This window comes from Ambystoma mexicanum, chromosome 9, assembly GCF_040938575.1.
Source record: "Ambystoma mexicanum isolate Mex_15411 chromosome 9, UKY_AmexF1_1, whole genome shotgun sequence".
Lineage (NCBI taxonomy): Eukaryota > Metazoa > Chordata > Amphibia > Caudata > Ambystomatidae > Ambystoma > Ambystoma mexicanum.
The window spans coordinates 1,536,391,806-1,536,419,061 of NC_090931.1; the positions used below are offsets into that span (position 1 = coordinate 1,536,391,806).

General features: G+C 45.4%; 1 protein-coding gene across 2 annotated transcripts in view; it reads right to left on the minus strand.

The window, feature by feature from the left end:
• The window catches only part of LOC138489464 (zinc finger protein ZFP2-like), a 235,428-nt gene that overhangs the window by 74,394 nt on the left and 133,778 nt on the right, over nucleotides 1-27,256 (minus strand). For both annotated transcript variants that reach the window (XM_069617190.1, XM_069617191.1), the window contains one exon: nucleotides 9,554-9,652. In XM_069617190.1, the coding sequence (XP_069473291.1) occupies nucleotides 9,554-9,652 (99 nt within the window). The remainder of the gene's footprint in view (nucleotides 1-9,553; nucleotides 9,653-27,256) is intronic.

Below are 27,256 nucleotides of genomic sequence, written 5' to 3' on the forward strand. Positions count from 1 at the left end.
AAACAACAGGAGGAGTGCAAAGCTCTGTTAAATCCGTTTGCCTCCTTGTTTTCACTATAACCAGGCTTGACCCCTTGGGGCCAGCATGATATTATCACTGGTGACTGTCTACCTGTCAAATGCAGGGGTTACAGAATGTCAGACCATGTAAGAACCCACATAAAGGAGAAGGTCAAGAAAATGCTTGATCCCAGGGTAGAAAAGAGCCATCTACAAGTCCATGGGCTAGTCCTGTTGTACTAGAGCGAAAGGCAGGATCCAAATAGTTGAGGTTCTGTGTGGACTACAGAGCTCTTAAAGGCGGTCACCACGACTAATGCCCATCCTTTACCTAAGACAGATGAGCTGGTGGATAAACTTTGTTCAGCTAAGTACCTCAGTACATTTGACCTAACCACAGGCTATTGGCAAATAGCTCTGACAGACCATGCAAAGGAGAAAACTGCATTTTCAACCCCAGCAGGCCTCTACCAGTTTAAGGTAATGCCTTTTGGACTAGTGAATGCATCTTCTACATTTCAAAAGCTGTTAAATCGTGTTCTGAATGGGATGGAGGACTTCTGCATGGCATACTTGGATGACATTGCAGTGTTCAGCCCTACTTGGGAAGAGCATATTGATCACCTAGGATATGTATTGTAGGCTCTTGAGCAGGCCAATCTGAACATAAAGGCAAGTAAATATGAGGTAGGAGGAGGTGAAATAAGGCCATTGCCTAGCAAAGTACAAGCTGTGTGATTGACAGCTAGACTGGAATGAATGGGAGAAACCTGCATTAAAGGCGAGGCTTTTGGCTTGGAAGTCAGAGTCGACCACTGGACGAAGGAATCAGAAGAAGAACTTGGAAGAGACGCCTGCTGCAACTCCTGGACCGTTGGTTTGCCTGGTGAAGCCCTGCTGCTGTGCTGAGGCTCCGAATTCGTTTCGACTAGAGAAGCCCTGCAAGAATGACTTCTCCCCTTGAGTTGGTGGGACCAATCAACTCCAAAGTGAACTTGTTTGGACATCCTCTCGGAGCTGGCTGTACTTCCACTGCTACTGTTGCTGCTGCTGGAACCGAAGTGCCAAGGAGAGGAACACCAAATTGAGTGGAACGCTTTTAAGTCGGACCAGAGCACCAGGAAGATCCTCCGGACTTCCCTGAAGCAGGACTGACCAAGCCTGAGCCACCTCAACAGAGTGCTGGACCCACGATGCAAGGAAAGTCCGAAGTGGTATCCGAGAACCGCAGTGTTGCTATTTGCTGTCAGACACGGGGAGCTGAAACCGCAAAGTGCCGCTGAATTAAAGTTTGCCCATTGCTGCCGCTGACCTTCCCATTGCAGTGCAGGAGTCCCCAGACATCCTCCCTCTTGTCCCCACGACTGAGGCCTAGGGACAAAAGGATATTGCAGAGCTGTATAAGTACAGAAGCCAGCTGGAACCATTCTAACCAAAGGTACTGTAAACCTAAGAGGACTTACCTCTTGTTGTGTAGCCTTACTTGCTCTCAGTTGAGAGTTGTCTTGGTTGCCCTTGCAGAGTTGTTTACAGCTTTGCCCCTAACAAGCCTCCCAGCTTGTGGCCCATCAAGTGAATCTTATTGCTACAAACATTTCTAAAAACATTGTGCAAAATGTTTACTTACCTACAAAGAAGAGCTTCAGCTCCCCTAGACTTTGCTCAACTAACATTGGCTGTCCTTGCTCCCCGAGAGACTCTTCTTACCTTTGACTCTGTGCCTTTACCTTTCCCCCAGGAAAGGGTGACATTTACTTGACATTGGAAGGTTTAAAAAGTACTTACCCGTTTATGAATTATTTGTTAACCTTTGTTTTATTCCCATATCTAACCTTACTCACCAAAGGCTTAATTACTGTAAAATCCCTAAATAAATGATTAGCTGAACTAGTGTCGCAAGCACCACCTTGAAATACTGCTGTGGCTATAAGTTCACCTCTGCTGTCTCCATTGAGTAACCATCAGGGAAAAGTAGCCCATTCCATGGAGAGCAGTTCCTTAGCACAAATTAAGGTGGTGGTATGTCATGGGCCTATTCCCTGTAGGTCGTTTGATACGGTAGACCTGCCTGTGGTCATACTACCCCCCCCGACCCACAGGTAATGATCCTTCTCCCAGTTTGAACATTATAGGTTGGGTTGGTAAACCAGATATCCTTGGAAATAGACAAATTAATCGTCCTTTCCTACTCGACTTGATTTCACAAAGCCCTTCATTAAGAATCCTAACTTCAAAGGATTTTGACAGGATCTCCTTAAACTGACATAAAAATCATCGCATGATTTGCTATGTTTCCTCTGTAAGCATGTTGAAACTTATTTGGTTCCATAGAACAGAATTTCTGGACTTAGGATTTGAGCTACACACCTTTGACTCGGAAGCGGCTGCGCAGAAGTTCCTCAATTTTGAGGTTAGAAAGGGCACACGGGATCTCCGTTGCCCTTGGGGATAAATGCCTGTGTTTGCAAAATGCTGGCTTTCTCTGTGTTTGCTGCATTGACTGTTGGTGCTTTGTTAGCCATTCCAACATGGCCGCCCCCGTGTGCACCGGGGTGCCTGGGCCTTTTTGTCTTGATGCTGTGCCCGATTGGCTGGGGCAATGTTCCAACTGGCCTATGCGAAAGCCGGCAGGCTTGGCCGGCCCTCCCTCCCTCCAAGGCCCACTCCTAAGGCCCTGCCTACCCCTGTCCACCACGGTACGCCGCTGAGCCGCCCCCCTATGTGTGTCCCCCCCTCGTCTCTCCACCCCTCCCTTCTCCGCCTTGCCCTCCCTTCTATAAATCTTTGGCACTACCCCAATTGCCGTCAGGCATAGTCATTTGTAGTTGCCTGTCTTTTGCAGCCTTTCCCCCTCCCTTGTCCTGTGTAAGCTAGCTACTACCCAAATTGCCGTCTGGCGTATTGATCGTAGCTGCCTGCCTCCTTCAGCCTCTCACCCTTCCCCTCTTTCACCCCTCTCATCTTTCTTTTATCTTGGCACTTACTCTTATCACAGCCCCTTTACTTCTGATAAAAGCTTGTCTGTCCTCCCTCCTCCCTCCTTGTTTTCTCCTCCCACTCCCTCCCCAGCACTCTTTTGGTAATTCGCTGACCCTCTTAAGATAGTCTAATGTTTTGTTCCTCTCCTCTTCCCTTCTCCCCTCCCCCTACCTCCCCTCATCCCCCTCCTCTTGTCACTCTTGCACTGCAACAATTGCAGCCAGGCATAGTAATGTTACTGCTTGTATTGTTTCTCCTTTTTTTCCTTCCCTCTCCTCTCCTTTATTGTTCCATGCACTTGTACTATCTGTTAGGATTTGATAGTCATTTTTCACATTCTGATTGGTTTCAAGGACCTGTAAGAATGTTACTGTATTTTCCCATGCTCCCTCCCTCCTTGAAGCGCTTTGAAACACATTGTGCATAGGCGCTATACAAATAAACAATCAAACAGAAGAGGTACGGAGTATAGGAGGTAATAGTGACCAAAAGGAGGAAAAGGAGACTATGGGCCTCATTACGAGTCTGGCGGTAACACAAATGCGGCAGTATCGCTATTACCGCTGCATTTAAGGGTCCGCCAGATCATGACTGATCAGCTCAGAGCTGGGGGGAAATCCGTGGCAAATTTGCCAATTTTCAGCACGTTTACCGCCGGCGGGAAATCCGCCGGCGGTAATAGCGTGAATTATCCCCATTGGGCCCAATGGGGAATAAGGAATTCCCCAATGGGCACCAACCGTTCCGCCAAACCCGTGATCCGGCACTAACAGCGCGGGGGGGTTTGGCGGTAGGGCTATTAGCGCCTACCGCCAATAGCGCCGGCATAACCACCCAACTCGTGATGAGGCGCTATATCTCAACTTCTGTCCATAGCGGTGAACATCAAGGATTGGTCCTGGATCGAACCTTTAATGAAATCCATATTTTCCAACAAACTTGTCCCAGGACCAATGTAGCATGAACCATGTAATAGATCTACTATTCGTTCCCTACATCCCTCTGATCTACCTAATATCATCCTTTGCAGGAAACAATGAAAATCGACCATCTAATTCTGCAAGGTTTTAGGACCTATTGCTCACGTGCAAATAGAGCAAATGAAGGTTGCCCATCTGGTGGTCTAGCAATTGCCATCAACAATTCCATGCACACTGTTTCTGGTTTGATTCATTCATATGTCCAATTGTTAGCAGTGGAATTGAGAATAAAGGAAAATACATGGAAATCTTGTCTACTAATCAGTATCTATCGGAATCCCCTTAGCATTTCTCAAGAGTTTCTTTTTGATTAACTTGATTTAATCCTTGAAAATGCACGTACTCAAGATCCTAATTGCAGAATAGCCATTGGGGGTTACTTTAATTCCTGTTGCCTACAAGTCTCTTCGGAGTGGGCTCAAGGATCTGGGACTGCTGGTGCAATGAGGGGTGGGAGAGGGAAAAGATAGGCCGAATACTTTGCTGACTGGGACATGGATTTAGTGCAAATGGCAAGTGGCGGTATCAGAATTACTTGGTCACGTGGCCTGGTATGTGCAATGTTGGACGTTTTCTGTATTTCTCACACTCGAAAACATAGTTGATCCGGTAATTGTTCATGATATTGAATCCAATGACCACGCACTGATACAATTGAACCTTAATATATCTTTTACTAAGCATGCAATGGTTGATGGACTAGAATTTTTTTAAATCGACCACCTGCCCATTTCTCTATGTTGGAGTTCCTCGTTGCGTCAGCAAATTCCTGGCATAGTCTCATACGATCTGAGAAAACAGGGGGAAACCTTTTTACAGTATACTACTCCACTTTATTGTGATGGCATTATCACTGATATTGTTTCTAAGGCAATGCACCGTTTGATCTCGAAACAAAGAAAACGTCCCTGTTCATATAAATGGTTCCATGTCATTTCATCGCCTGCTTTTACATCGCCAGGCTTTTAAACGTGCACATTCCATCTAATATGCTCATCTTTTAAGTCCCCCACCCACTCATTTTTTTACTATTGTCCACCCGCCCAAACCCTTATTTGCCCCTCCCCACCCCCCCTAAAAAATGTGATGAGCACATTAAGCCTGGGGATGTAAAAGCAGGCGATGAAAGGATGTCGTACCATATAAACATCCTTTTGACTACACCTTAAAGATGCTGAAACGCTCCAAAAATAGGGAATTTAGGTCTCTAAGGGCTCGAGGGCTGAGTTACAAACAGTTCAATTTTCTTATAAACCGCATCCTGCAAACTTATAGGAATAAGGTGAAAGGAAATAGAATTGAGAACAACAACAAGGAGAATCTTGATATGATTAGGTACTTTTGTCAACATGACTCTAGATCACTATGGTCTAGGATTAAACAATAAAATGTTCAATGCAGGCATGATTCCTTTTATACAATCCCTGCGGACGTTTGGAGTGATCAAATCAAAAGTAAGTGTCAACTGCCAGTAAAATTTTAAGAGATTCGCTATCTGAATTCGACCAGGCCTATGGATTTGGCTTTTAATTGGACCATTCAGGACATTGAGTGGGCAACTGGGAAGTTAAATCCCTCCAGAGCAGCTGGTCCGGATGGCATTCCTCCATGAGTTTATAAAGTTGATCCGCACTTGTGGGCTGCTATTTTGAAGCCCAAATGTGATCTTATTTCAAGTACATTTTCATTTCCGGAGACTTGGGTAACCTCAATTATAGTTCTGATGTATAGAAAAGGGGACCATTCCTCCCCGGACAGTTATCGTCTTATTGCTCTCACGGATGCCACCGCTAAACATTTTTCAACTCTTACATTACATGAATTGGAAAAATACATTGCCTTACATGACACATTCTAAATTCCAGATTGGTTTTCGTAAAGGGTATGAGCATAGTATTAAATGCAACTATAAACGCACATGTTTTGGCTCATACTAAACCAAAGGATTCCACTCCAGTGTATATGGCATTTATAGATATGTCGGCTGCATTTGATACTGTGCTCAGGAACATACTATGGAACAAGATCGCTGCATTAGGGATCCAGGGGCTTTGATATATTGGATCTTTCTGCTCCATACCAACATCTCCTTTAAAGTCAGAATCTCAAGGGAGGGTGCCACTACAGAATCCATTCCGACAGATCTGGGATTGAAACAGGGATGTAACTTGGCAGCGACTTTGTTCAACCTATACTTATGTGATCTGGATGAGCAATGGACAGATTCAAATACCTTTGCAGTTAAATTGGGGCTCATACGTCCACATTGGATAGCCTTTGCCGACGACATTATTTCATTAGATCTCACTCCATTTGGACTGCAAAGGAAATTGCACATCTTTGAAAATGTTACACATTCCCACAATCTTAGTCTCAATTCATCAAAAACTAAGATGATGGTATTTTCTGGAGGCAGAAAGTTGAAGTCATTCAAATGGATGATTGATGGAGCTTATACTGAACAACCGTCGAAACTGATCTATTTAGGATATCCACTTAGTAATGTAGCATCTATCAAATTGTGGATTGACTATCTAAATGATAAATCGAGACAACGGTTATCCCAATGTAGGGTGATCTTTTCAAAGTATTGGAAGTATTCAATGGTACCGCAAATCAATTTTTTACTTTGAAAGTTGAAACAGTACTGTTGTATAGTTTGGACATGTCTTTGCTTAACCTTCAACCATTTTTAAATACCTTTCAGAGAAGCTTAATGATATCAGTATTACATCTTTCCATGGCTATCCCAAACTCAGTAATACGCCACGCACTTAGTCTAATTTCTTTTATAGACTGGCATGGAGACCACTTTGTAATTTCACAAAGATTCTGGATCCTCCAAGGAACTAATTGTATAGAGACTTTCATGATATACTGACTGGTAATAGTCCCAAGTCTTTTATTATGCATTGTAGAAGGATGCAAACGCTTCTGGATGATCTTGGGGTTACTCCTAATGATCTATGTATCCGCCCGACTTTGTCAAAAAGAAGCTTTACGAAAAGGACTGGATGGATACAATTGAGGGATTGAATAATTACAGCACATACACTGCATATGCATCATGTTTTAGAAAAAGGGATCTGCAATGTTCTTATTTAAATTTCGTTCCCGTGTAATTCTACGTGTGGCCTATATTTGCATTTTAAACTTAATCAAATTCATACTCGCGAGAGGGTTGGCCAATGGGGAACTGAAATGGACACCAACCCTGCATTACACTGTCGATTTCCAAAATGTGTAGTGAATAAGGAGACATTGAACCATTTGGTACTTGAATGTCCTTCTTTCAAAGTTCCAAGAACACATTTACTAGATACATTTGTTAACAATTAATTTGAGGATGCATATGATCTCCTTTGGATAAGGATGATGATGGGGGAACATAGACCTCTTGTCTTCGCCTTGGTACAACTTTTGAGAATAATTTAATCTGAACTAACGTTGGTGAATTGAACTGTTCCTCGATTCCTGTTCCTGAATTGTTCAATTAAGCTTATGTATATGCTCTTATCCTGGGAATTTCTGTGGTCAATCATTAGGTAAACTTATTTCTGATCACAATGAACAGATCTATCCTTCTTGATTCTCATGTATTTTTCAATGAATCATAGTATTAAGGCGCTTAATTGCAACTGGCCTAATACAATTTTGAATTGTAATTCATACTTTGGACTGAGAGGCAAAAGCATGACTTGCATCTTCAATACTTTGAATTTTTCATCTTAAAATTTTTGAAGCATTAAGTGATTTGTACAATACATTGTTTCATTTTTTGCATGATTTACACATGGTACATTTGTAACGATACGTACCAGAAATCTTATTACAAAGAACTAGAAGTATACAGGTCGAGATCCGAGCTTTTCTTTTAATATTTTAAATTTATGAGGTCAACATATTATCAAAACCTTGCGCGATTTGCACACTACCTTCGTTTACACATTTGCGAGATTTGGACATGTTATAAGTTGTATTGAAATGTATCAAAACAAAAGAGGAGAATTTTAAATATTGTGCACAAATTACCTAAAATTGTATAATTTGCCCATTGCACATTTCCCTACCATACTTAAAGATTCTGAAGTATACTGGTGGAGACGTGTACTGTTTCTTCATTATTATAAATGTATGAGTTAAATATTTAATTGAAGCTTTGCGTGACTTGCATAATATATTTGTTTGGAAATTTGTGTGATTTGCACAAGTTATAAATTGCATTGAAAGTACCAACAAATCTTTTTTTACAAAAGATGTAGGGACTAAAATGAAAAAAAAGAGAAACAGTTGTTTGTATTTGTATTTTGTATTTTATTTATTTATATAGCGTGCCTGGCCCAGAAGCATCATTAGCACAATGGTTGTGATGTTTTGAGGTTTTAGCAATTAAAAACTAATTCTGAGTTGTTTTAATCTGCTTGTGCATTCGGATTTTAAATGTACATTTCAAATAAGTAATTCTATAAGAATGTATAAAAAGATTGTATTGTAAAGGGTTTCTTAAAACCAAAAACAAACAAAAAAACAAAAAACAAAACCATATCTAACCTTTGCACCCAACTCAGTATTGCTCTAAATGTACCAGCGATAAATCAATGTCCACAGTGTCCTAGCTATTTAAGTCACGTGAGGGTGTAGGAAGTGTGTGTGCCACCCCCTATGGGTATCATCTGATTTAGAGAAACTAAGATTAAAGTGTATTATATGTGTTACATGTTTTGCTCCGTCCTGAAGAAGGCATATATAACTGACTGTTAAATAAATTAATAATTGTTTAATCAAGAAACCTTGAGCGTTAGTGTTAATTTGAAACTCTGTTACAACCCTACTGCTCACATTGACCCCTCTTGAGATAAGCTTGGCTGCTCAGCTACACTACCAACCTGTGTAGTACAGACGTATACCAAAGATGGGGTTCCTATTGCCAGGAGGTCAAGGTTGCTGTAGTCTTCCCAAGGATACTGCACACAATCTTGCCTAACAAAGATGCTGAAAAACAGGTCCACGCTAATTGGAAAGATAAGTGATGGAGCACACAGGCTCAAATGAACCGAAAACAGTTTTCTAACCATAAAAACGTGAAAAAACACAGAAAGCTCGAAGAGCGAAATGCGAGGACACCCAACACTTGAATGTGCAGTAAATATCTGAAGATGGCTGCCAGAGGAGGGGCTTAGGGAGAGGGCAGTCATTGGCTGGGGGCAGTATGACCAAGAGCTCAGTGATTGGTTTATAGGAGAATGTTTATAAACAAAAAGGAAACTGTTTTTCTTTTACCGAGGATTCCCAGCCTGACAACAGGGAATATTCATGAGCATGTGAATCCATGCCACACCACATGCTGCAGAAAACAAGGTTCCTAATCAGAGCAGAAGAATGAGTGAATGTGAAAAAGTTCCACTCATTCAGGAGAACAGATTAAAAAAAAATCCAGCAGAAAGTGCAAATGGTCTCTCAAGTTGAGGGGAATTTGCACAGAAACTGAAAATTCTCCCTAACACACACACATGCACATTCAAGAAGCATGTCAAGTGTGGTAATCACCCAACAAAGTCTCCTGGTTGCCGGCAAATTGGACACCATTTACTCACCTGTGGATGTGTTGGTGGTTGGTTGTCCCTCAGTGTCCCGATCATTGTTGCAATTAGTGGCTTCATCCTCTTTTATGCTGAATGAAATTATTTCATATCCTGTCACAAAATAAACAGAAAAATTACACATTGACAAAGACAGATAGTCAACAGGGAGGATACTCTGTGGGATAAAAAAAATGTTTTTTGGGGGTTTGCCATCAATATCCCTTTCGCTGGGTTGTATATTGATATGTCATGGACTTATGGAGCGCTGATCAATAAGACCCATCTGATCAAAGCTGCCAGATAACGAGAGATTTCTATTACTTTATATGTTGATCAAAGGGTCTGATCATGAGCGAGAGATGTGACCAGGGAGGTCCTATGTCTGTATAACCTATCATCCCATGATCAGTGGCTGTGGAGACAGAGAATCCATGGCCCAGCACACGTCAATCATCCCATGATCAGTGGCTGTGGAGACACAGAGAATCCATGGCCCACCACACGTCAATCATCCCATGATCAGGGGATGCAGACACAGAATCCATGGCCCAGCACACGTCGATCATCCCATGAACATGGGATGCAGACACAGAATCCATGGCCAAGCACACGTCGATCATTCCATGAACATGGGATGCAGACACAGAATCCATCATCCCATGAACATGGGATGCAGACACAGAATCCATGGCCAAGCACACGTCGATCATTCCATGAACATGGGATGCAGACACAGAATCCATGGCCAAGCACACGTCAATCATCCCATGATCAGGGGATGCAGACACAGAATCCATGGCCCAGCACACGTCGATCATCCCATGAACATGGGATGCAGACACAGAATCCATGGCCAAGCACACGTCGATCATTCCATGAACATGGGATGCAGACACAGAATCCATGGCCAAGCACACGTCGATCATTCCATGAACATGGGATGCAGACACAGAATCAATGGCCAAGCACACGTCGATCATCCCATGATCATGGGATGCAGACACAGAATCCATGGTCCAGCACACGTCGATCATCCCATGATCATGGGATGCAGACACAGAATCCATGGTCCAGCACACGTCAATCATCCCATGATCATGGGATGCAGACACAGAGAATCCATGGCCCAGCACACGTCGATCATCCCATGATCAGGGGATGCAGAAACAGAATCCATGGCCCAGCACACATCGATCATCCCATGATCATGGGATGCAGACACAGAATCCATGGTCCAGCACACGTCAATCATCCCATGATAAGGGGATGCAGACACAGAATCCATGGCCCAGCACACGTCGATCATCCCATGATCAAGGGATGCAGACACAGAGAATCCATGGCCCAGTACACATCAATCATGCCATGAACATGGGATGCAGACACAGAATCCATGGTTCAGCACACATCAATCATCCCATGATCCGGGGATGCAGACACAGAATCCGTGGCCCAGCACACATCGATCATCCCATGATCAGGGGATGCAGACACAGAGAATCCATGGTTCAGCACACGTCAATCATCCCATGATCAGGGGATGCATACACAGAATCCATGGTCCAGCACACGTCGATCATCCATGATATGATATGGCATTTGTAACGCGCCTGTACACAAGTGTAGGTCAGTATAATAAGAATGAAAATGAAAGTCTAATAATATGACAGCTGCTAATGATAAACAAGGCGAGTAAGGGCCTCATTACACGGAAGGCGGTAAGGGTTAACGGTCACCGGTAATGGTACCGGTGACCGTTAACCCTTACCGCCTTACTACGAGGTCCCTTTGCGGGTTGGTACTTTAACGCCTGCTTTTTAGCAGGCGTTAAAAACCAACCCGCAAAGGGACCAGGGTGCTAATTACGGTACCGTAATTTGCGGTACCGTAATTAGCACCTTCCCCATTCCCATTATGCCCTATGAGGCAAAAATGGGAATGGAGAAGGGCAATGGTGGAAGGGGGAATTACCGCCTCACCAACCTTGGAATAGGGCGGTAATTCCCCTTTTCTCCAAGGTGGTGCCTACCTTGGTCCACCGCCTACCGTGTAATGAGGCCCTAAGACTTTTTCACTTGTTGTAGGTAAAATTAAGACATCCTCCACAGAATCAAATAGTAACTTTGACTGAAAAGGATGCTCAAGTCCGACCGCTTGTAAAAAACAGGTTAGTGCCCACAACAGGCGGATAATATATGAGCTACCGAAATGTGATTCTCCACTCTGTATTTTAATTAGGTTTTATGTGATGTCTTGTATTGTAGAACGTGTGATACGACAATCAAGAGGATTCCAGTGAATCAATCACAATATTGCAAGAAATGTTTGTGTCCTGAAGACGGACAAAATACTGAAAAAAGGCACTAGAGATGGTGTCTAATTTAATATAGAAAGGCTGAAACATATGTAGACCGTCGAAGAGGCCTGAAACCTTGAGCCTCATTAATGGAGACCACACTGAAGGACCTCTATCAATAGATGAAGTCCGATTTATATAGAACAGAACAATATATCAACAACTGAATTAACTTATGTTTGCTTTCTATTTTTCCTATACTATGATCTCTTAGAAGGTCAATCTTGTCTGTAGAAAGATTCAAGTCACTTACTAGCCCCATTTTTTGAAAATATGGTTGCATAATTTTTGTACACATAGTCTTCATTGATTTTATGCATGTTGTATAAAAAATATGAATAAAATATGTTTTATATGAATAGTTTAGAGACAGCGTGAAGGACCTTATTACAATTTTGTTGATAAGGCCAAGAGGAGGTACACTAACCAAAACGAATTGAATCTAGAGAGGAGTAATCGGTTCCTTGTTCTGCTATATTTCATGTATACGCTTCACAGTTTGGGACCGATCCCCCGAAAATAAAAAATTGGGAAGCACCCATAAATTACTACTGCAATGGAAGTACAGCCAGCAGAGAGAGGGGTTTCAGTAGAGTTTGTCTTGGGGTTGATTGGTCCCACCAACCCTAGTCGATGTAGAAATTGGAGCTTCAGCACTGCAGCAGGGCTCCACCGGGCAAACCAATGGTCCAGGAGTTGCAGCAAGCTTCTCTCCCAGTTTCTTTCTTCGGCTCCAAGACCTCGCCTTTTATGCATGTCGTTCCCATTCATCCGCAGCCTAGCGCTTACTCACACAGCAGGGTGGCTGTCCTTTGGGTGCATTCCTGTAACCAAGGAGACTAAGCACAAGGAGTTTCGGGCACCTCCCTTGCTTCCTGCCCTGCCAGACATGCTGGAGCCAGAGGCGGGCTTCACCAGTGTACACCGCCAAAGACAAAACAAACAAAGGGTCCAAACCTGGTTTGGCGTGCAGAGTTAATCTCAAGAAGGACCTTTCCAACAAGAAATGGCGAACAAAGACGACCAGGGCCATTTTGACAAAATGGGCACCCATGGGTGCTATACTGCAGCTGCGAACGCAGCCCGCGGTTAAAACACAATGGTAGGAAAAAGTAAACCACTGCCACCAGCCATTAATTGTAGAAAGGGTGACATAAAAATGTTACACGAGAAGTTAGACAAAGGGGATACTAAGTAACCCCCCCAGCACCCTATTGTAAGATATTGTGTGCTGGGTCTATAGAGGAAAATGTAAGTAAAGTCAATTTCACTTCACTGCTCTTGGAAACAGTAGTTTATCCAAAAGAAGGTATTTCAATTTTAGCAGAAATCCAAAGGATTTCTCTGTGAAACTGCACTGAGGGTGCTGTGTGTCACAATGTAAAAAGATGATGGCTATGGAGTTTGTCGGACTCCAAAACCAAATGAAACGCAGAGTTAGAAACATAAAATGCATGAAAGAGTGTGAAAAAGGTCTTACTCTCTCCAGGAGAAAAATTAAAAAGTCCTAAAGTCCAGCAAAAGAGCTGGGGGTCTCTAAGGTAGAAGGGAATTAGCACATTTCTGAGAATTGTCCATAACACTCATGAGAAGACACAGTGTCAAGAGTAGTGAAATCATTATCTTACTTACCTTTCCCTTTTGTGGGAACAGTGCACACCACCTTATGTTGGGTGCTGGGGGGTCCCTACAGCACCCGCTGAAGCACTGTTGCTGTTCTGAACCCGTTTTCTAATTGACAGGGTAGCTTCACCAAGGACAACTTACTCCTTTGGGCTGGTGGGCATAAACAGCCTCAAGTCCACCTTCAATGTGTGCCGTCCCCCCTGACATCCTGCGACCTTCCTGGGCTACAGAACCCAAATACCCGGGGAAGGTCTACCATCTTGGAGTGCATCGTCTTGCTGTGGATGAATCTCGCTGGAACTTTGGTGGATCCGTGTGGACCACCAGAAGCATGAATCCTCTTCTCAGAGTCCCCTCACCAGAGTGCAGGACTGAGTAAATGAAAAGATTCCAACAAGTGGTGTCCGTTCGCTCCTGGTACTGATAAAAAGGCACCCAAACTACAAACCGACGCGGGAGTAAGAAGAATCCTTTGCTGACAAGTTCCACTCTCGACTACGGCTGCTGCAGAGTCCCAGCCAGAGTCCCTCCTTTCATCCCCACGACCAAGGAACAGGAGAACGTATCTGTATATGTGCATAGTGAAGGCGTCCAGCTGCATGCTCTTCACTCTCCAGGTACTGTGGGGCTCTTGAGAAACTTAACTTGAGCCATTTGTGTCGCTCCTTTGTTCGTGGAATGCTGTTTGAATTTGGGAGAACACACAAACAGCAGTCTCATCCCAGGCCTAACAGCTTGTGCACCTACAGGAGGCTTCCTCAAGGTCCCTGGTGTCTTGCTCCTCACCTGTACCAGGAAGGTTTTCATCGGAACTGCTGCATACATGGGCACTGCTTGTCCCCCAACAGGAAATCTCCCATTCCTATTGGCTTTGACATTGCTTGTTTCCCTACAAAAACTGAACTGAGAAACTCTTGTGTTAGGGAAAGATTGCCTAAGCCTTACACAAAATTGATATAGTGCTGCTTACCTGTTAATGTTGGTTCTTTACCTTCTTGATTTACCTATAACAAAGTATTGCGGAGTCATTTCAAAATGTGCTTTAACTTACTTGGAGTCATTCATGTTTGGTTACAAGAGTACACTGTAGTTTACTCACGTGCTTTATTTCTTCTTATTGTCTTTGTTTGCATTGGATGTTACTAGTTGAAATGACAATGCATTACTTACCGTAAAAGCATTTCTGATGGTTGTATCTGCTTAGATTCACATGCTGTGCATAGTCCGACATCCAGTGGTCACTGCGGAGTATTGCATTTTGTTTTTCGTAGTCGAAAAGGGGACGTCGACAAGGTGTGTCTGTAACACTATCCCTATAGTGACGTGCAGTGTACCCACAATCCCTCACGCGTCGAGGTCCCTCTGTTTGTATTTTTTCTGCCCTGAGGGAGCCTATTAGACGTGAGTGAGTACAGAAAAGAGAGATATAGAAGAAAGTCTATGTTCCTTCCATCCGAGCGGGGAGGAAGGGTGGGCGCATGTGAATCTAAGCAGATACAATCATCAGAAATGCTTTTACGGTAAGTAATGCATGTCTTCTGATGTTTGTTAATCTGCTTAGAATCACATGCTGTGCATAGACTAGCGAGCAGTACCCGGAGTTGGAGGTGGGTTGTGAGAAGGAACAGTAGAGAAAAGATGTCTTAATACTGCTTGTCCCACCTGGGAATCAGATCTAGAGTGGGCATCTAGACAGTAGTGTTTTGTAAAGGTGTGAACAGAACTCCAGGTTGCCACTTTGCAAATGGACTCAAGAGGGACATTTGCAATGAAAGCTATGGAAGCCCCGGTGCCTCGAGTGGAGTGTGCTCTTGTCTTGAAGGGTAGTTCTCTCTTAGCAAGAGTGTAACAGAGTGATGCATTGTACAATCCATCTAGAAATAGTGGATTTTGAAACTGCATCTCCTTCTCTTCCTGCTGCCACAGAGACAAAGAACTGATTAGTCTTTCTCAATGGTCTAGTTCTTTCCATATAAAACATCACTGCTCTGCGAACATCCAGTGTATGCAGGCTCTTCTCACCTAAGTTTGAAGGATTTTGAAAGAACGTTGGTAGTTCTATTGACTGGTTGACATGGAATTTAGAGATACATTTTGGTGCAAACCTAGGATGTGTGCGTAGAACCACCTTATCTTTGTGAACAAAGGGGTCTTGTACAGAGAGCGCTTGTAGTTCACTTACTCTCCTAATGGAGGTTATAGCTATTAGAAAAGCAGTTTTAAGAGTGAGGTCTTCAAGTGTTGCTTTGTGCATGGGTTCAAAGGGTGACCCCATGAGCCTGGTTAGTACTACATTTAGGTCCCATCCGGGAGCGGGGTTAGATATGAGAGGGTGGATCCTCTTCACTCCTTCCATGAAGGCTTTTATAACTGGGACCTTCCACCATGACACTAAGTTGGGAAGTGGTGTAAGCGGAAAGTGCAGCTAAATGGACGTTAATAGAGTTAAACACCAAGCCTGAGTCTAGTAGGTGAGTCAGGTACAGAACAATTTGTGTGGGAGAGCAGTCAACTGGGTTGATGCTCCTTTCCCTACGCCAGATGACAAATCTCTTCCATTTGCTAGAATAACAGTGACAAGTGTTAGGCTTTCTAGCCTCCCTGAGAATGTCCATGCATCTCTGCGGGAGTTGTAAATCTCCAAATTCTATGATCTCAGGAGCCAGGCTGCTAAATTCATGGTCTGAGGGCATGGATGAAGTGTCCTGCGACAGCATGTTGTACGGGCAGGGAAGTTTCACTGGGGGATATAGAGACATCTCCATCAAGTGAGCGAACCATGGCTGCCGGGCCCACATATGGGCCACCAGTATCATGGTAACTTGTTCCTGGTGCATCTTGTGCACTATCTTGTTGATAAGGGAAGTCGGGGGGAAAAGCATAAACAAATTTCCCTGACCATGGTATCGATAGACCGTTCCCCTTGGATTGGTTCTGGGGTTACCTGGAGGCGTAATCTTGGCATTGTGAGTTCTCCAGAGTTGCGAACAGATCTATTTCTGGGAATCCCCATTGTGTGAAGACGTCGAAGACAATGTCTTCGTGTAACTGCCATTCCTACCTCAGGGAAGTCTCTGCTGAGTTCATCTGCTAGCAGATTGAGTTCCCCTGGTACATGTTGTGACAGTAGGAACATGTGTTTGAGAGCCCACTTTCAGATGTTCTGGGACAGCTTGGACAGTCCTGGAGAGTGAGTGCCCTCCTGCTTGTTGAGGTAGTACATGGCTGTGGTGCTGTCCATGAGGACCACACTGTCTTCCCTTGCAGGTGTGCCTGGAAGGCTTTCAGTGCCTTGAACACAGCTAGTAGCTCCAGTAAGTTTATGTGCTTGGAAGCTACGCTCGGAGTCCAAACTCCGTGAGCAGTCTGATGGGATATGTGAGCCCCACCATCCTGTGAGGGCTGCGTCTGTGGTTAGAGTGGCTTCCACTGCGGGGTGGCAAATGGTTTCCCTCTTACCAGGTTTTCCTTCGACCACCACCGTAGCGAGAGAACCAAGGCCTGCGAGACCACCACTAGATCGTTCCATTGTCCGCTGGCCTGAGACCACTGGCTGTTGAGCCACTCTTGCATTGGGCGCATGCGCAGGCGCGCGTGAGGTACCAAATAAATACATGACGCCATCATTCCTAGTAAGCGCATTGCTTTGCGTACCGTCACCTCTCGACCGGCCACATATTGAGGGATTTGAAACAGCATGTTTTGGACCCTCTCATTGGAGGGGAAGACGAGGCCGTCCTTTGTTCGAATTAGAGCCCCTAGGAATTGTTTGATCTGGCTGGGGTCTAAGCTGGACTTCTTCTCGTTGATGGAGAAGCCCAGTTGAAACAAAAAGGTCTACAGTCTTTTGGGTATTTGAGAAGCATGTTTCATAAGAATCCCCTGTTATGAGCCAATCGTCGAGGTAAGGGTATACTGGGATGGACAACCTGCGCAGGGGGGCCGCTGCCACTGCCAGTACCTTCGTGAATGCTCTTGGCGCTGATGCTATGCCGAAGGGTAGCACTCTGAACTAGTAGTGTTTGCCCTCTATCATGAACCTGAGGTATTTCCTGTGCGCTGGCAACATTAAAATATGAAAGTATGCATCTTTCATGTCCAGTGTTGTCATGTAATCTCCCTGTTAAAGCAGGGGGATTACCTCCTGTAGAGTCACCATACGAAACTTGAGGTTTGACAAATTTGTTCGCTGGGCGCAAATCTAGTACAGGGCGCATGGTTAAGTCCTTTTTGGGTACAAGGAAGTACACTGAATAAATACCTTCCATTACCTGGGGTAGAGGCACGACCTCTATAGCTCCTTTTTCTAGTAGTTGGTCCACTTCTTGAAGAAGGATGGCGAGTTGTTCTGGCGACATGCGTCGTCCCCTTGGGGGTCTGTACGTGGGGGAACTGTTGAATTCTATACAGTAGCCGCGGGCTATGGTTGATAGTACCCAGCGGTCTGATGCTATACCCTCTGAATCTTTGAGTCATTTGGTGTTGGTGGCTTGGGAAACTCTAGGGGTGGGACCCCAACCTCTTCCCTTGCCACGACGTAGTCCTCTTTGGTTATATTGTCCACTGGTGCCTTGGTTAGAGGACCAGTTAACTGCAGAGTATTGCTGCTGCTGTTGTTGCTGCTGACGTTGGCCTCGAAAAAAAAGTTAGTTGCCATAACCACGTTTGTTGGGAGGCCTTGAAATTTGGTCTAGTGTCTTGATTGTGTCAAATTCCTTCTTTGCGGTCTCTAGTGCCTCATCCACCGCCTTACCAAAGAGGTTTGCATCTTCTATGGGTTTGTTAATAAGAGATGCTTGTGTGTCAGGTTTAAAGCCTGAATTACATAGCCATACATGGCGTTTGAGTAGGATTCCTTGGACTAGGGAACACCCGGCCGTCTCTGCAGCATCCAGAGCACTTTTTAATGATGCTTTGGTTGACTAAGGTCCCTTCAGTCACCGTGGCTAGAAGGCAGGTACGTAGGGGTTCCGGTACCTCCTCAATGTCCTTACGTAGTTTGCTCCATTGTGCATCTGCGTAACTTGCCAGCAAAGAGTTGTTAGCAATTCTTGCGGAAAAGGCAGCTGAGGCTGTAATCCTCTTTCCTAGGGCATACCATTTTTTACCCTCTTTATCTGGTGGTGCCTCGCTAGTTGACAGCGGGACCCCTGCGCTCTTCCTGGTATTTGTCACCACTAAGGAGTCTGGTACAGAGTGGCCCCTGATGTATAACGGGTCCGATGGAGAAGGACTAAATAATTTTTCCATCCTCGGGTTGACCCCTCTGATCAACGCAGGAGTGGATAGTGAAGGAATAATTTGTCTCTCAGCCAATAATCTGTCAGCCAAACCATGCGAGGAGGGGCGTGGTTTGGCTGACAGAGGGTTTCTCCTTAATGATCTTTTCTACAAAGTCGATGTCAGGAGAAGTTTCCCCGGTCTCGATCTCGAAATGCGCTGCTGCCTTGCGTAGGAGTGCATTAAAGGTAGGTTGATCGTCTATAGGTGATGTATTCCTAATAGGTGAGTCTTTGGGCGGGACAGGTTTATGGCTTCAGGGTCTGAAAACGCTGATGGGGACTGCCAGGGCTGTGAAGCGCCTTCTTCTGGGTCTTCTCCGAAGCCCCCATCACCCATATCCGGGTTGTCTTCAAAACCTTCCTCCTCTAGGTTTTGTTCCCCTTCATTGCCTAAGAATTTGTCATCCTGCTGAAAGTGGGGGTGCTCTCCAGTGAGGTCATATAAATCTACATCCTCTTGGGGGGGGAATCAAACAGCCTGGGGTACTTGGCCCTGGGATCCTCCTGAGGTCCCTCTCTTGATCTCTTGGGTGTTGGAAGGTTCTGAGTCTCCATAAACCTCTCCATTTTGTCCATACAGAACTGGAGTCTCTCTAGGGCTTCTTGAGGTACCCCGGAGCAGTCAGGGGGAGAAAAGGGAGGGCCTTCCATTAGAAACGCTTCAACCTATCCCATAACGTCGAAGAGAGGTTCTTCTCGCCTTCTGAAAAGCCTTCTGGTAGGCTAGGAGTCCCTCTCGATGGAGCGGGCGGTTTATGCCTTCCTTCTGACCTTTTGGGCATCTCCCGGGCCTTATGGCCGGTAACCAACGTCTCTTTTGCCGTCCGTCTGTGGCTATCGGTGGAAATAATCCGCACCAGGCTCTCGACAACCAAACTGTCGGTCGAGGGTACCTCCGGCGTCGACGTTACAGGCGTCGCTTGCTCTACGCCCGACGGGTGCTCTCTGGCGGTGCGCATCGTCGGGCGGTTTAGTTATAGCGCCCTTATCTGGGGGTAGCCCAGTCGCTAGTTGCGTTTGTGAGGGGGGCTTCAGACTCTTACGGTCTGAGGAGGCCGCCGGTAGGATCTGCGTCTCCGTTGGTGCTAATGCTCTCTTCGTCTTCGACGAGGAAGAGCCGTGGCTTGTGTGTTTATGGGAGTGTTTTCTGTGTGCGTCCTTGTCACCGGGGTGTTCATCCCCATAAGCAGGGCGGGAGCTGAGCTTGTCGGGCCGGGGACAGACGAGGAGGAGCGTGAACACTCCTTAGAGAGGTCTACGACTTCCGAAACGGACGTCGGGTTGTCACATTCCTCGTCACTTTCGGCGGCGGGTGATAAATCAGACCTAGACATGGCGTAGGCTGCCCACCTCTTGACCCTACAGTCTTTTAAAGTCTTCGGCTTAAGGAGATGACAGTCCACACAGCCATCTTCTTTGTGGTCGAGGGGCAAGCAACGGTTACACCGTTTATGCTCGTCTTTCCAGGTAAATTTGCCTTTGCAACGCGGGCAAAACCTAAAGAGTGTCCTCTCCATAGCTGAGGAACAGATTGCATGTGACAACAACCCTAAAGGAAAGGGAGGGGAAAGGGACAGGGATTCTCAAAGAGAAACAATAAATGTCCCATGACCCCACTCTCCCTACTGTATTTGGCCGTCGAGGCCAGGCCACGTGTTCGGCGAACAACCTCCTCCGTCGAAGGCACTGCCGTCTGAGATCTTGATCGGCGGTGAACAGCTTTGCAGCTACGACGCCGAAGGAGGGATGTAAGTAATCATATAAGTTAAGGCCGACCAAAGGTCGAATACGTTTTTTGCAATGTCTCTCAAGGAGCTCCGTGTATAGGCGACCAACATCTGGGCGGAAAAAAACAATCTGAGGGACCTCGACGCGTGAGATATTGTGGGTACACTGCACGTCACTATAGGGATAATGTTACAGACACGCCTTGTCAACGTCCCCTTTTCGACTACGAAAAACAAATTGCAATACTCTGCAGTGACCACTGGATGTCGGACTATGCACAGCATGTGATTCTAAGCAGATTAACAAACATCAGAAATCATGATATATAACTTCTTTAGGCAATTATTGCCTTGTGTATATATAACATAAATCGAATTTGTTTTTATATAACAAAGTGTCTAAGTGTTTCTTTGGATCTATGTATGCTCGGATTTCTTTGTACTGATCTACAGCTCACATTCCCCCTCCTAAGATAAGCCTGGCTGCTCTGCCTCTCTACCAACCTTGGGTAGTAAAGGCCTATATATAAGTCGTATAGAGTCCAACCCTAATTGAACTTTAGAAAAACATAACCAACAGCAGCTATCTGAGGGAGGATCACGCGAGGGAAGGTGACCCTCAGAGGAAGAGCCCGGCATCATCAGATGGGGCATGGTATCTCCTTCTCTTGTAGGGATACCACTTCCATTCCTCATTCCTTAATGGCATACTGTGATCACACCCTTCAACAACCCTTAAAGGCTGCTGATGGCATACCTCAATATTCTGACTGGACCCACACCCAAATAGTTTTTTTTTTTTAAAAAAATCGTTTTGAATTACAGTGTTTCTGGAAAAGATGTGGGGAAGGGAATTATTTCCCCTAGAGTGGATTTAACACCAAGAGGAGAGGCATCCTCTTGGGCCTTAAGGAACTTGGTTATTCTTTGGAACTTTTGTTCTGGTGGAGAGAAACCTGGGGTAGGGAACCATTCCCAGGAATTGAACATTATCCATTTGAAACTGGTGTTGGATTTCATCTTTTTGTTGAACCTCAACAGGTGTGCACTTTGAAGGCCAGAAACATTACCCATATTACCTTACAGTTAGTTTTAGAATGCGAAGGCTAGGGTAGGATTTCAGACAGAAGACGTTGTTTTGGACATCTTGACACAGTACATGCCCTTAGTTTTGGTTGCGGTAGGGAAATACCTCCTACATTATCGACAGTGAGGCATTTTCCAACCTCTTTATTGTTTAATAAAAGTCTTTAACCAATGCCGTGAGTCCTCTGTGTCGGTGTCTCATTCCTGGAGCAGAGAAACAAGAGTAAAATACTAGAGTAGAGAGAAAGAGTGAAGTCCTAGAGTGGAAAAGAAAAACCCCACAGCAAGATTAACAAGAGAAAACAGCACTCACAGTTGGGAAGAAAGACTGAAATAACCAAGTAAGACCAGAGTGGGAAGACATCTCCATCAGAAGCATTCAATCTTTTTAGTTACTAAACCCTTTAGACCCATGTGTTAGATTTTTCTATGAAAGTAGTTGGCTAGTTTGGGATTCAGGCAAGGGACTATATGTTTTGAGTAATTCTGACAGTAGACCCTTTCCTTGAACTTTTGTGTTTCAGAATAGGGAACATCTCTTAGAGTTAGTTTTCATTGTTTTAGTTTATGTTTTTTAATGATGGCCAGGAGGTCAGACTAACTGTAAGAAAATACTATAAAGATCAGTCAACATTATGTCCCAGATTCTGAGCCCTAATTCGGCTTACCACAGGCAGTACAAAACACCCTAGGGCAAAAATGGGGGCTGTAGCAGCGAGACAATACTATATAAATGATGTGAGGTAAAACGGCCGTAATGGCAGGGGAACTCGGAAGAAGTTCCTCTGGCCACTGGCCACCAGAAAGTGATCAAAGTACCGAAAAAGACAGGGGAGAAAAACAAACTTGAGGGCCCCTGAAAAGTGTCCTTAGAATACCCAAAATAAGAATTCAGGCTGAACAGTCTCATACTTGCAAACAGATGGAAGCTTTGTAAAGGCATCATGTCCTACAGAGGACGCTACACCCCAGTCAACACAGTGGAATGCAGCCTGAAGTTATAAGCGCGCAGGCGAGTCCATGAATGTAGCGCTGCATCGCAGCGACACATCCACCCTCGCGCTTCCCCAGTGCAGAGGGAGATGGATGAAGAAGGAATGGAAGCTGGCATTTTATATGCAAGCAGCCTGAGTTCAGCTTGGACACGGAATACATTGTAAATATGCAAGCATTGGGCCCGGCACAATCATGGAGCGCAATGTTCATGATCCGGTAACCAGCTGCATCTGGTACTCTCACCCATCAGCGGCCTGCCCTCTGAGCCCTGTTGCACAGCAGAGCCTCTCCGGCGTACCTGCACACTACCATTGTGACGATCCTCCATTTGTCTCATTTCATGCTGCCTGACCCTAAAATGGCAGGCGCAGCGCGGCCCGAAAACGAGGCTGCCTTTGGTTGCTAAGCAACCTGCTTGATCCTGAGCCAATCCCCCACTCCGGTAGGCGAAAGCCGGCTTCAGGAGAAGGCCCGAGGGAAAAGGCCCTGTTCCTCCCCAGTGAGCCCCACTCTGCTGCATCACCTCACCTGGAAGGGTGAGAGGGCTGGAGCCCTCCCTTGCCCCTCACGAGAATACCAGAAGAATCCACTCGAATACCGCACTCGTGCTGCCTGACCTACATGAAGCAGCATCTACAAAAGCAACTGCATTGGTGAGGCGATCACATGGCTAAATAGCCTCCTTCACCACTACTGGGCCTGCCCTCCGAGCCCTGTTGCACACCAGAGCCTCTCTGGCGTACCTGCACACTACCATTGTGACGATCCTCCATTTTGTCTCATTTCATGCTGCCTGACCTAAAATGGCGGGTGCAGCGCAGCCCGAAAACAAGGCTGCCTTTGGTTGCTAAGTAACCTGCTTGATCCTGAGCCAATCCCTTACACCGGTAGGCGAAAGCCGGCTTCGGGAGAAGGCTCGAGGGAAAAGGCCCTGTTCCACCCCAGTGAGCCCCGGGACGCTGCAGACCTGCGGTCACCTATGACCAACCACCTTCAACTACCCACAACCATTTGAGCTCATTCTGACTACTCTCCCCCAGGCTCAGAACTCCCACCCCTAATGATCCTCACTGCTACGCCAGACCATTACGGTGCACACCGGGGTCAGAGCAGGAGCTCCCCCACAGCAATCCGTGCTCTTGGAGCAGCACAGAGACACCTTTGCCCTTAAGGTAAGCCTGCGGGCTATATCTGGAATATGATTTGTGTATGTTAACATTGCAGCACGCCTGCACCCGCGTCATCACTTCAATATGCATGGTGTCCCAATCGAAAATGGTGTTGTAGGCTCCAAATTACAAGTAGCCATCTTGCTTCAGTCAGCCTCACTGTTCATTGGTGCCTGTGGTGCATATCCGTATTGTACCATACCTATCAAGTTGCTTCGCCTTCACCCAAACGGCCAACATCTACTGTATTTAACCCCTGTACTATCCCCAGATATGTATGCTATTTCTATATGTGCCGCCTATAGTGCCACAGACATACTATTAGTTACTCACCTATTATATATGTACCTATGCTAGCCATTCCTTGCTCTACCAAACCTATGCCACTAAAAACACTCTTGTAAATGTGCCTAGCTTGTGCCTTTCTCCCATCTTAAGAAACTTGCTTCCAGCCCATCCACAAAGAATGCATATATGCCCGTGTTTGCATTTTGAATTTTGTATCTATTCAATTCTGCACCCTTTTACAAATATCGCATCTAGCCTATGCCCCTATTTGCATTTTGAATTTTTCATCTAATCAATGCTGCACCCTTTTACAAATATCGCATCTAGCCTATGCCCCTATTTGCATTTTTTATCTAGCCAATGCTGCGCCCTTTTACAAATATCGCATCTAGCCTATGCCCCTATTTGCATTTTGTATCTAGCCAATGCTGCGCCCTTTTACAAATATCGCATCTAGCCTATGCCCGTATTTGCATGTGGTAAACAACACCTAGCCTTGCCTGTATTGAAAACCCACAGCCCTGCCACTGACTGCACCCCACCGTGTCACAGTATTACACAAAGTTAGCTTATTCGTCCTGGCGACTGCTTAGAGAGACCTAACTCAATCTAAACAAACCTAGCTAGCCCTTGCTCACAATGCCCACTCGTATGACGAACCTCACCAACCCACGCCTACTCTCTCTCCTGCTAGCCACTCTACAAATCTGAGCAATCATGTCCCACCCAATAAGTACCAAGCCCTCACTAACTACTAATCCAGGGAACTTCGGAACTAACGTTTACGCTAGCACTCCCTGCACCCTAGTGACTAGAAACGCTAGACTCCGCGCACGCCTCATCAGACTACACGACCCACCTGCTACATCATTACCTCCTGTCAACATCAGAACTAGCCCCCACTTTACTCACAAAACGTCCAATGAGACAAATACTAAGATCACTCATCTAGACTATATCGCCAATAAACCAGACATCGCTAATAAGTCCAAAAGCCCCCACCAACGGCTATCACCTTCCACCATTACCGAATCTCAACCTGCTCCTCAAATTAAAGCAGCACTAATAAACGCAAGGTCTTTAATAGCACATGCTACAGACATTGCCGACCTAATAATAACTAACAATCTCTACTTCCTAGCCATCACGGAATCTTGGCTGCATGAGGCTGCAGGACCCCTACTTGCCGTAGCTGCCTGGATGGTTACACTTAATTGGACAAGATAGAGTAAATGCACGAGGTGGAGGAATTGCCATTATCGCTAAATCCACTCTCGCTATGAGACTTGCCCAAACCCATAACTTACTCTCTTGTGAAACCCTCACAGCCAAACTCCCTCTAACTGACTCCCAAACACTAACAATCCATCACATTTACGGACCTCCCGGGCCCATTGGTACCTTTGAGGAGGACATCCTTACCCTCCTCTCGGACAATCTTAAAACTACGTCCCAACGACTAGTCCTAGGCGACTTCAACCTAGGTTTTAATGACCCCCTTGATAAACAGGCCACAATCATAGCCAACTTACTATCTGAACTAGGACTATCCCAAAAACTTAATGAGCCCGCTCACGCTAAAGGAAGAACCTTGGACTGGGTGGCAGAATACAATTGCACAGCCAATATTACTGCTATTACGCCCTATCCCTGGTCTGACCACTTTCTCCTGTCCTTCTCACTCCTCACTACTAGACCACTCTTGCCCACTATACCCACCGCCCCCCGTCCAACCAGAAATAAAAAAAAAAACATAACCAGAGATACTGTAATACCAGCTATCCTACCCACCTTAAATCGATTAGATGACAACCTTGACCCAAGCATACTTGTGAAGTAGTACAACAAAATAATGCTAACCACACTGGACAGCATTGCACCCCTGAAACTCAGACCTAGCAAACCAAAAGCACACCTCAATAAATGGTTCACTCCCCAACTCAAGGACCTTAGAGTTCTAAAAAGGAGCTGTGAAACTACATGGAGACTCCTCCCAACCACCAACCAAATAAAACTCTGAGATTTCATCGCAATACAGAAAAGAGATCTTCCTCGCAAAACGTAACTCCTACAACAAACGCATCTCTAGGGCCAACTCCAGCACCAAAGAACTATTTTCCATCCTCAAAGAACTTGAATCCCCCATCACCACACCTGAAATTTGCACCAAGGATATAAAGCAGGCCTTAACGAATAAAATAACTACCCTTCAAAACAAAATATCTAAAAAAAAAAAACAATCCATCGACCACCCACCTAACCACACCGCCGCCAATGCCCCGCCCAAAGACACTCTAACCTAACCCCCCGTTTCTACTTCTCCAAAATGTCTACCCTTGAGGCTGAGAAAGTAATTCTATCACTCAAATCCACAACTGCCAGGGTGACCTCTGTCCGGCTCAGCTTATCAAAGACGCGGCAAGAGATCTTGCGCCGTTCATCACCAAACTGATTAATGCCTCATTCTCCTCAGGAACTGTCCCAGCTAATCTTAAACAATCATGGGTGCTCCCACTACTAAAAAAACAAACTCTAGATCCGCTAATTCCAACCAACTATCGCCCCATCACCACCGTACCCTTTTTGCTCAAGATCTTAAAAAAAGTAGCCTATCTCCAGATCCAAACATTTCTGGAAGAGCATAAACTCCAGGGAGCTCGTCAATCAAGTTTCCGACCCCAACACGGAACAGAAACGGCCCTTATTGACCTGAAAGCACAGGGAGATGAGCTGAGAGACAAAGGGAAAACAGCCCTCCTTTTACTATTAGACCTCTCAGCTGCATTTGACCTGGTAGACCACAAGGTCCTCTGCAGGCACGGCTGCCAACTTTTCTAAAGAGGCAATCATCTGGATTGAGTCCTTCTTGAGTGACAGAACTATGAGGGTCTTCTCGCCCTCAGCGGCAGCAGACCCTAACCCCATCACATACGGTGTTCCCCAAGGATCTTGTTTCTCCCCCACCTTGTACAACATTTTCACCAAGCCCCTCTTTGATGATCTGGATTCTCTTGGTATCACCTACACTAACTATGCAGATGATACTCCGATTCTCCTCCCACTTTCCGGGGATTACGAAGAGGATTTGGCCTTGGTTAACAGGGTGTATCTCATCATCCAGGCATGGATGGCTATTCATGGTCTATGCCTGAATGATGAAAAAACAGAAATCATACTGTGCACAC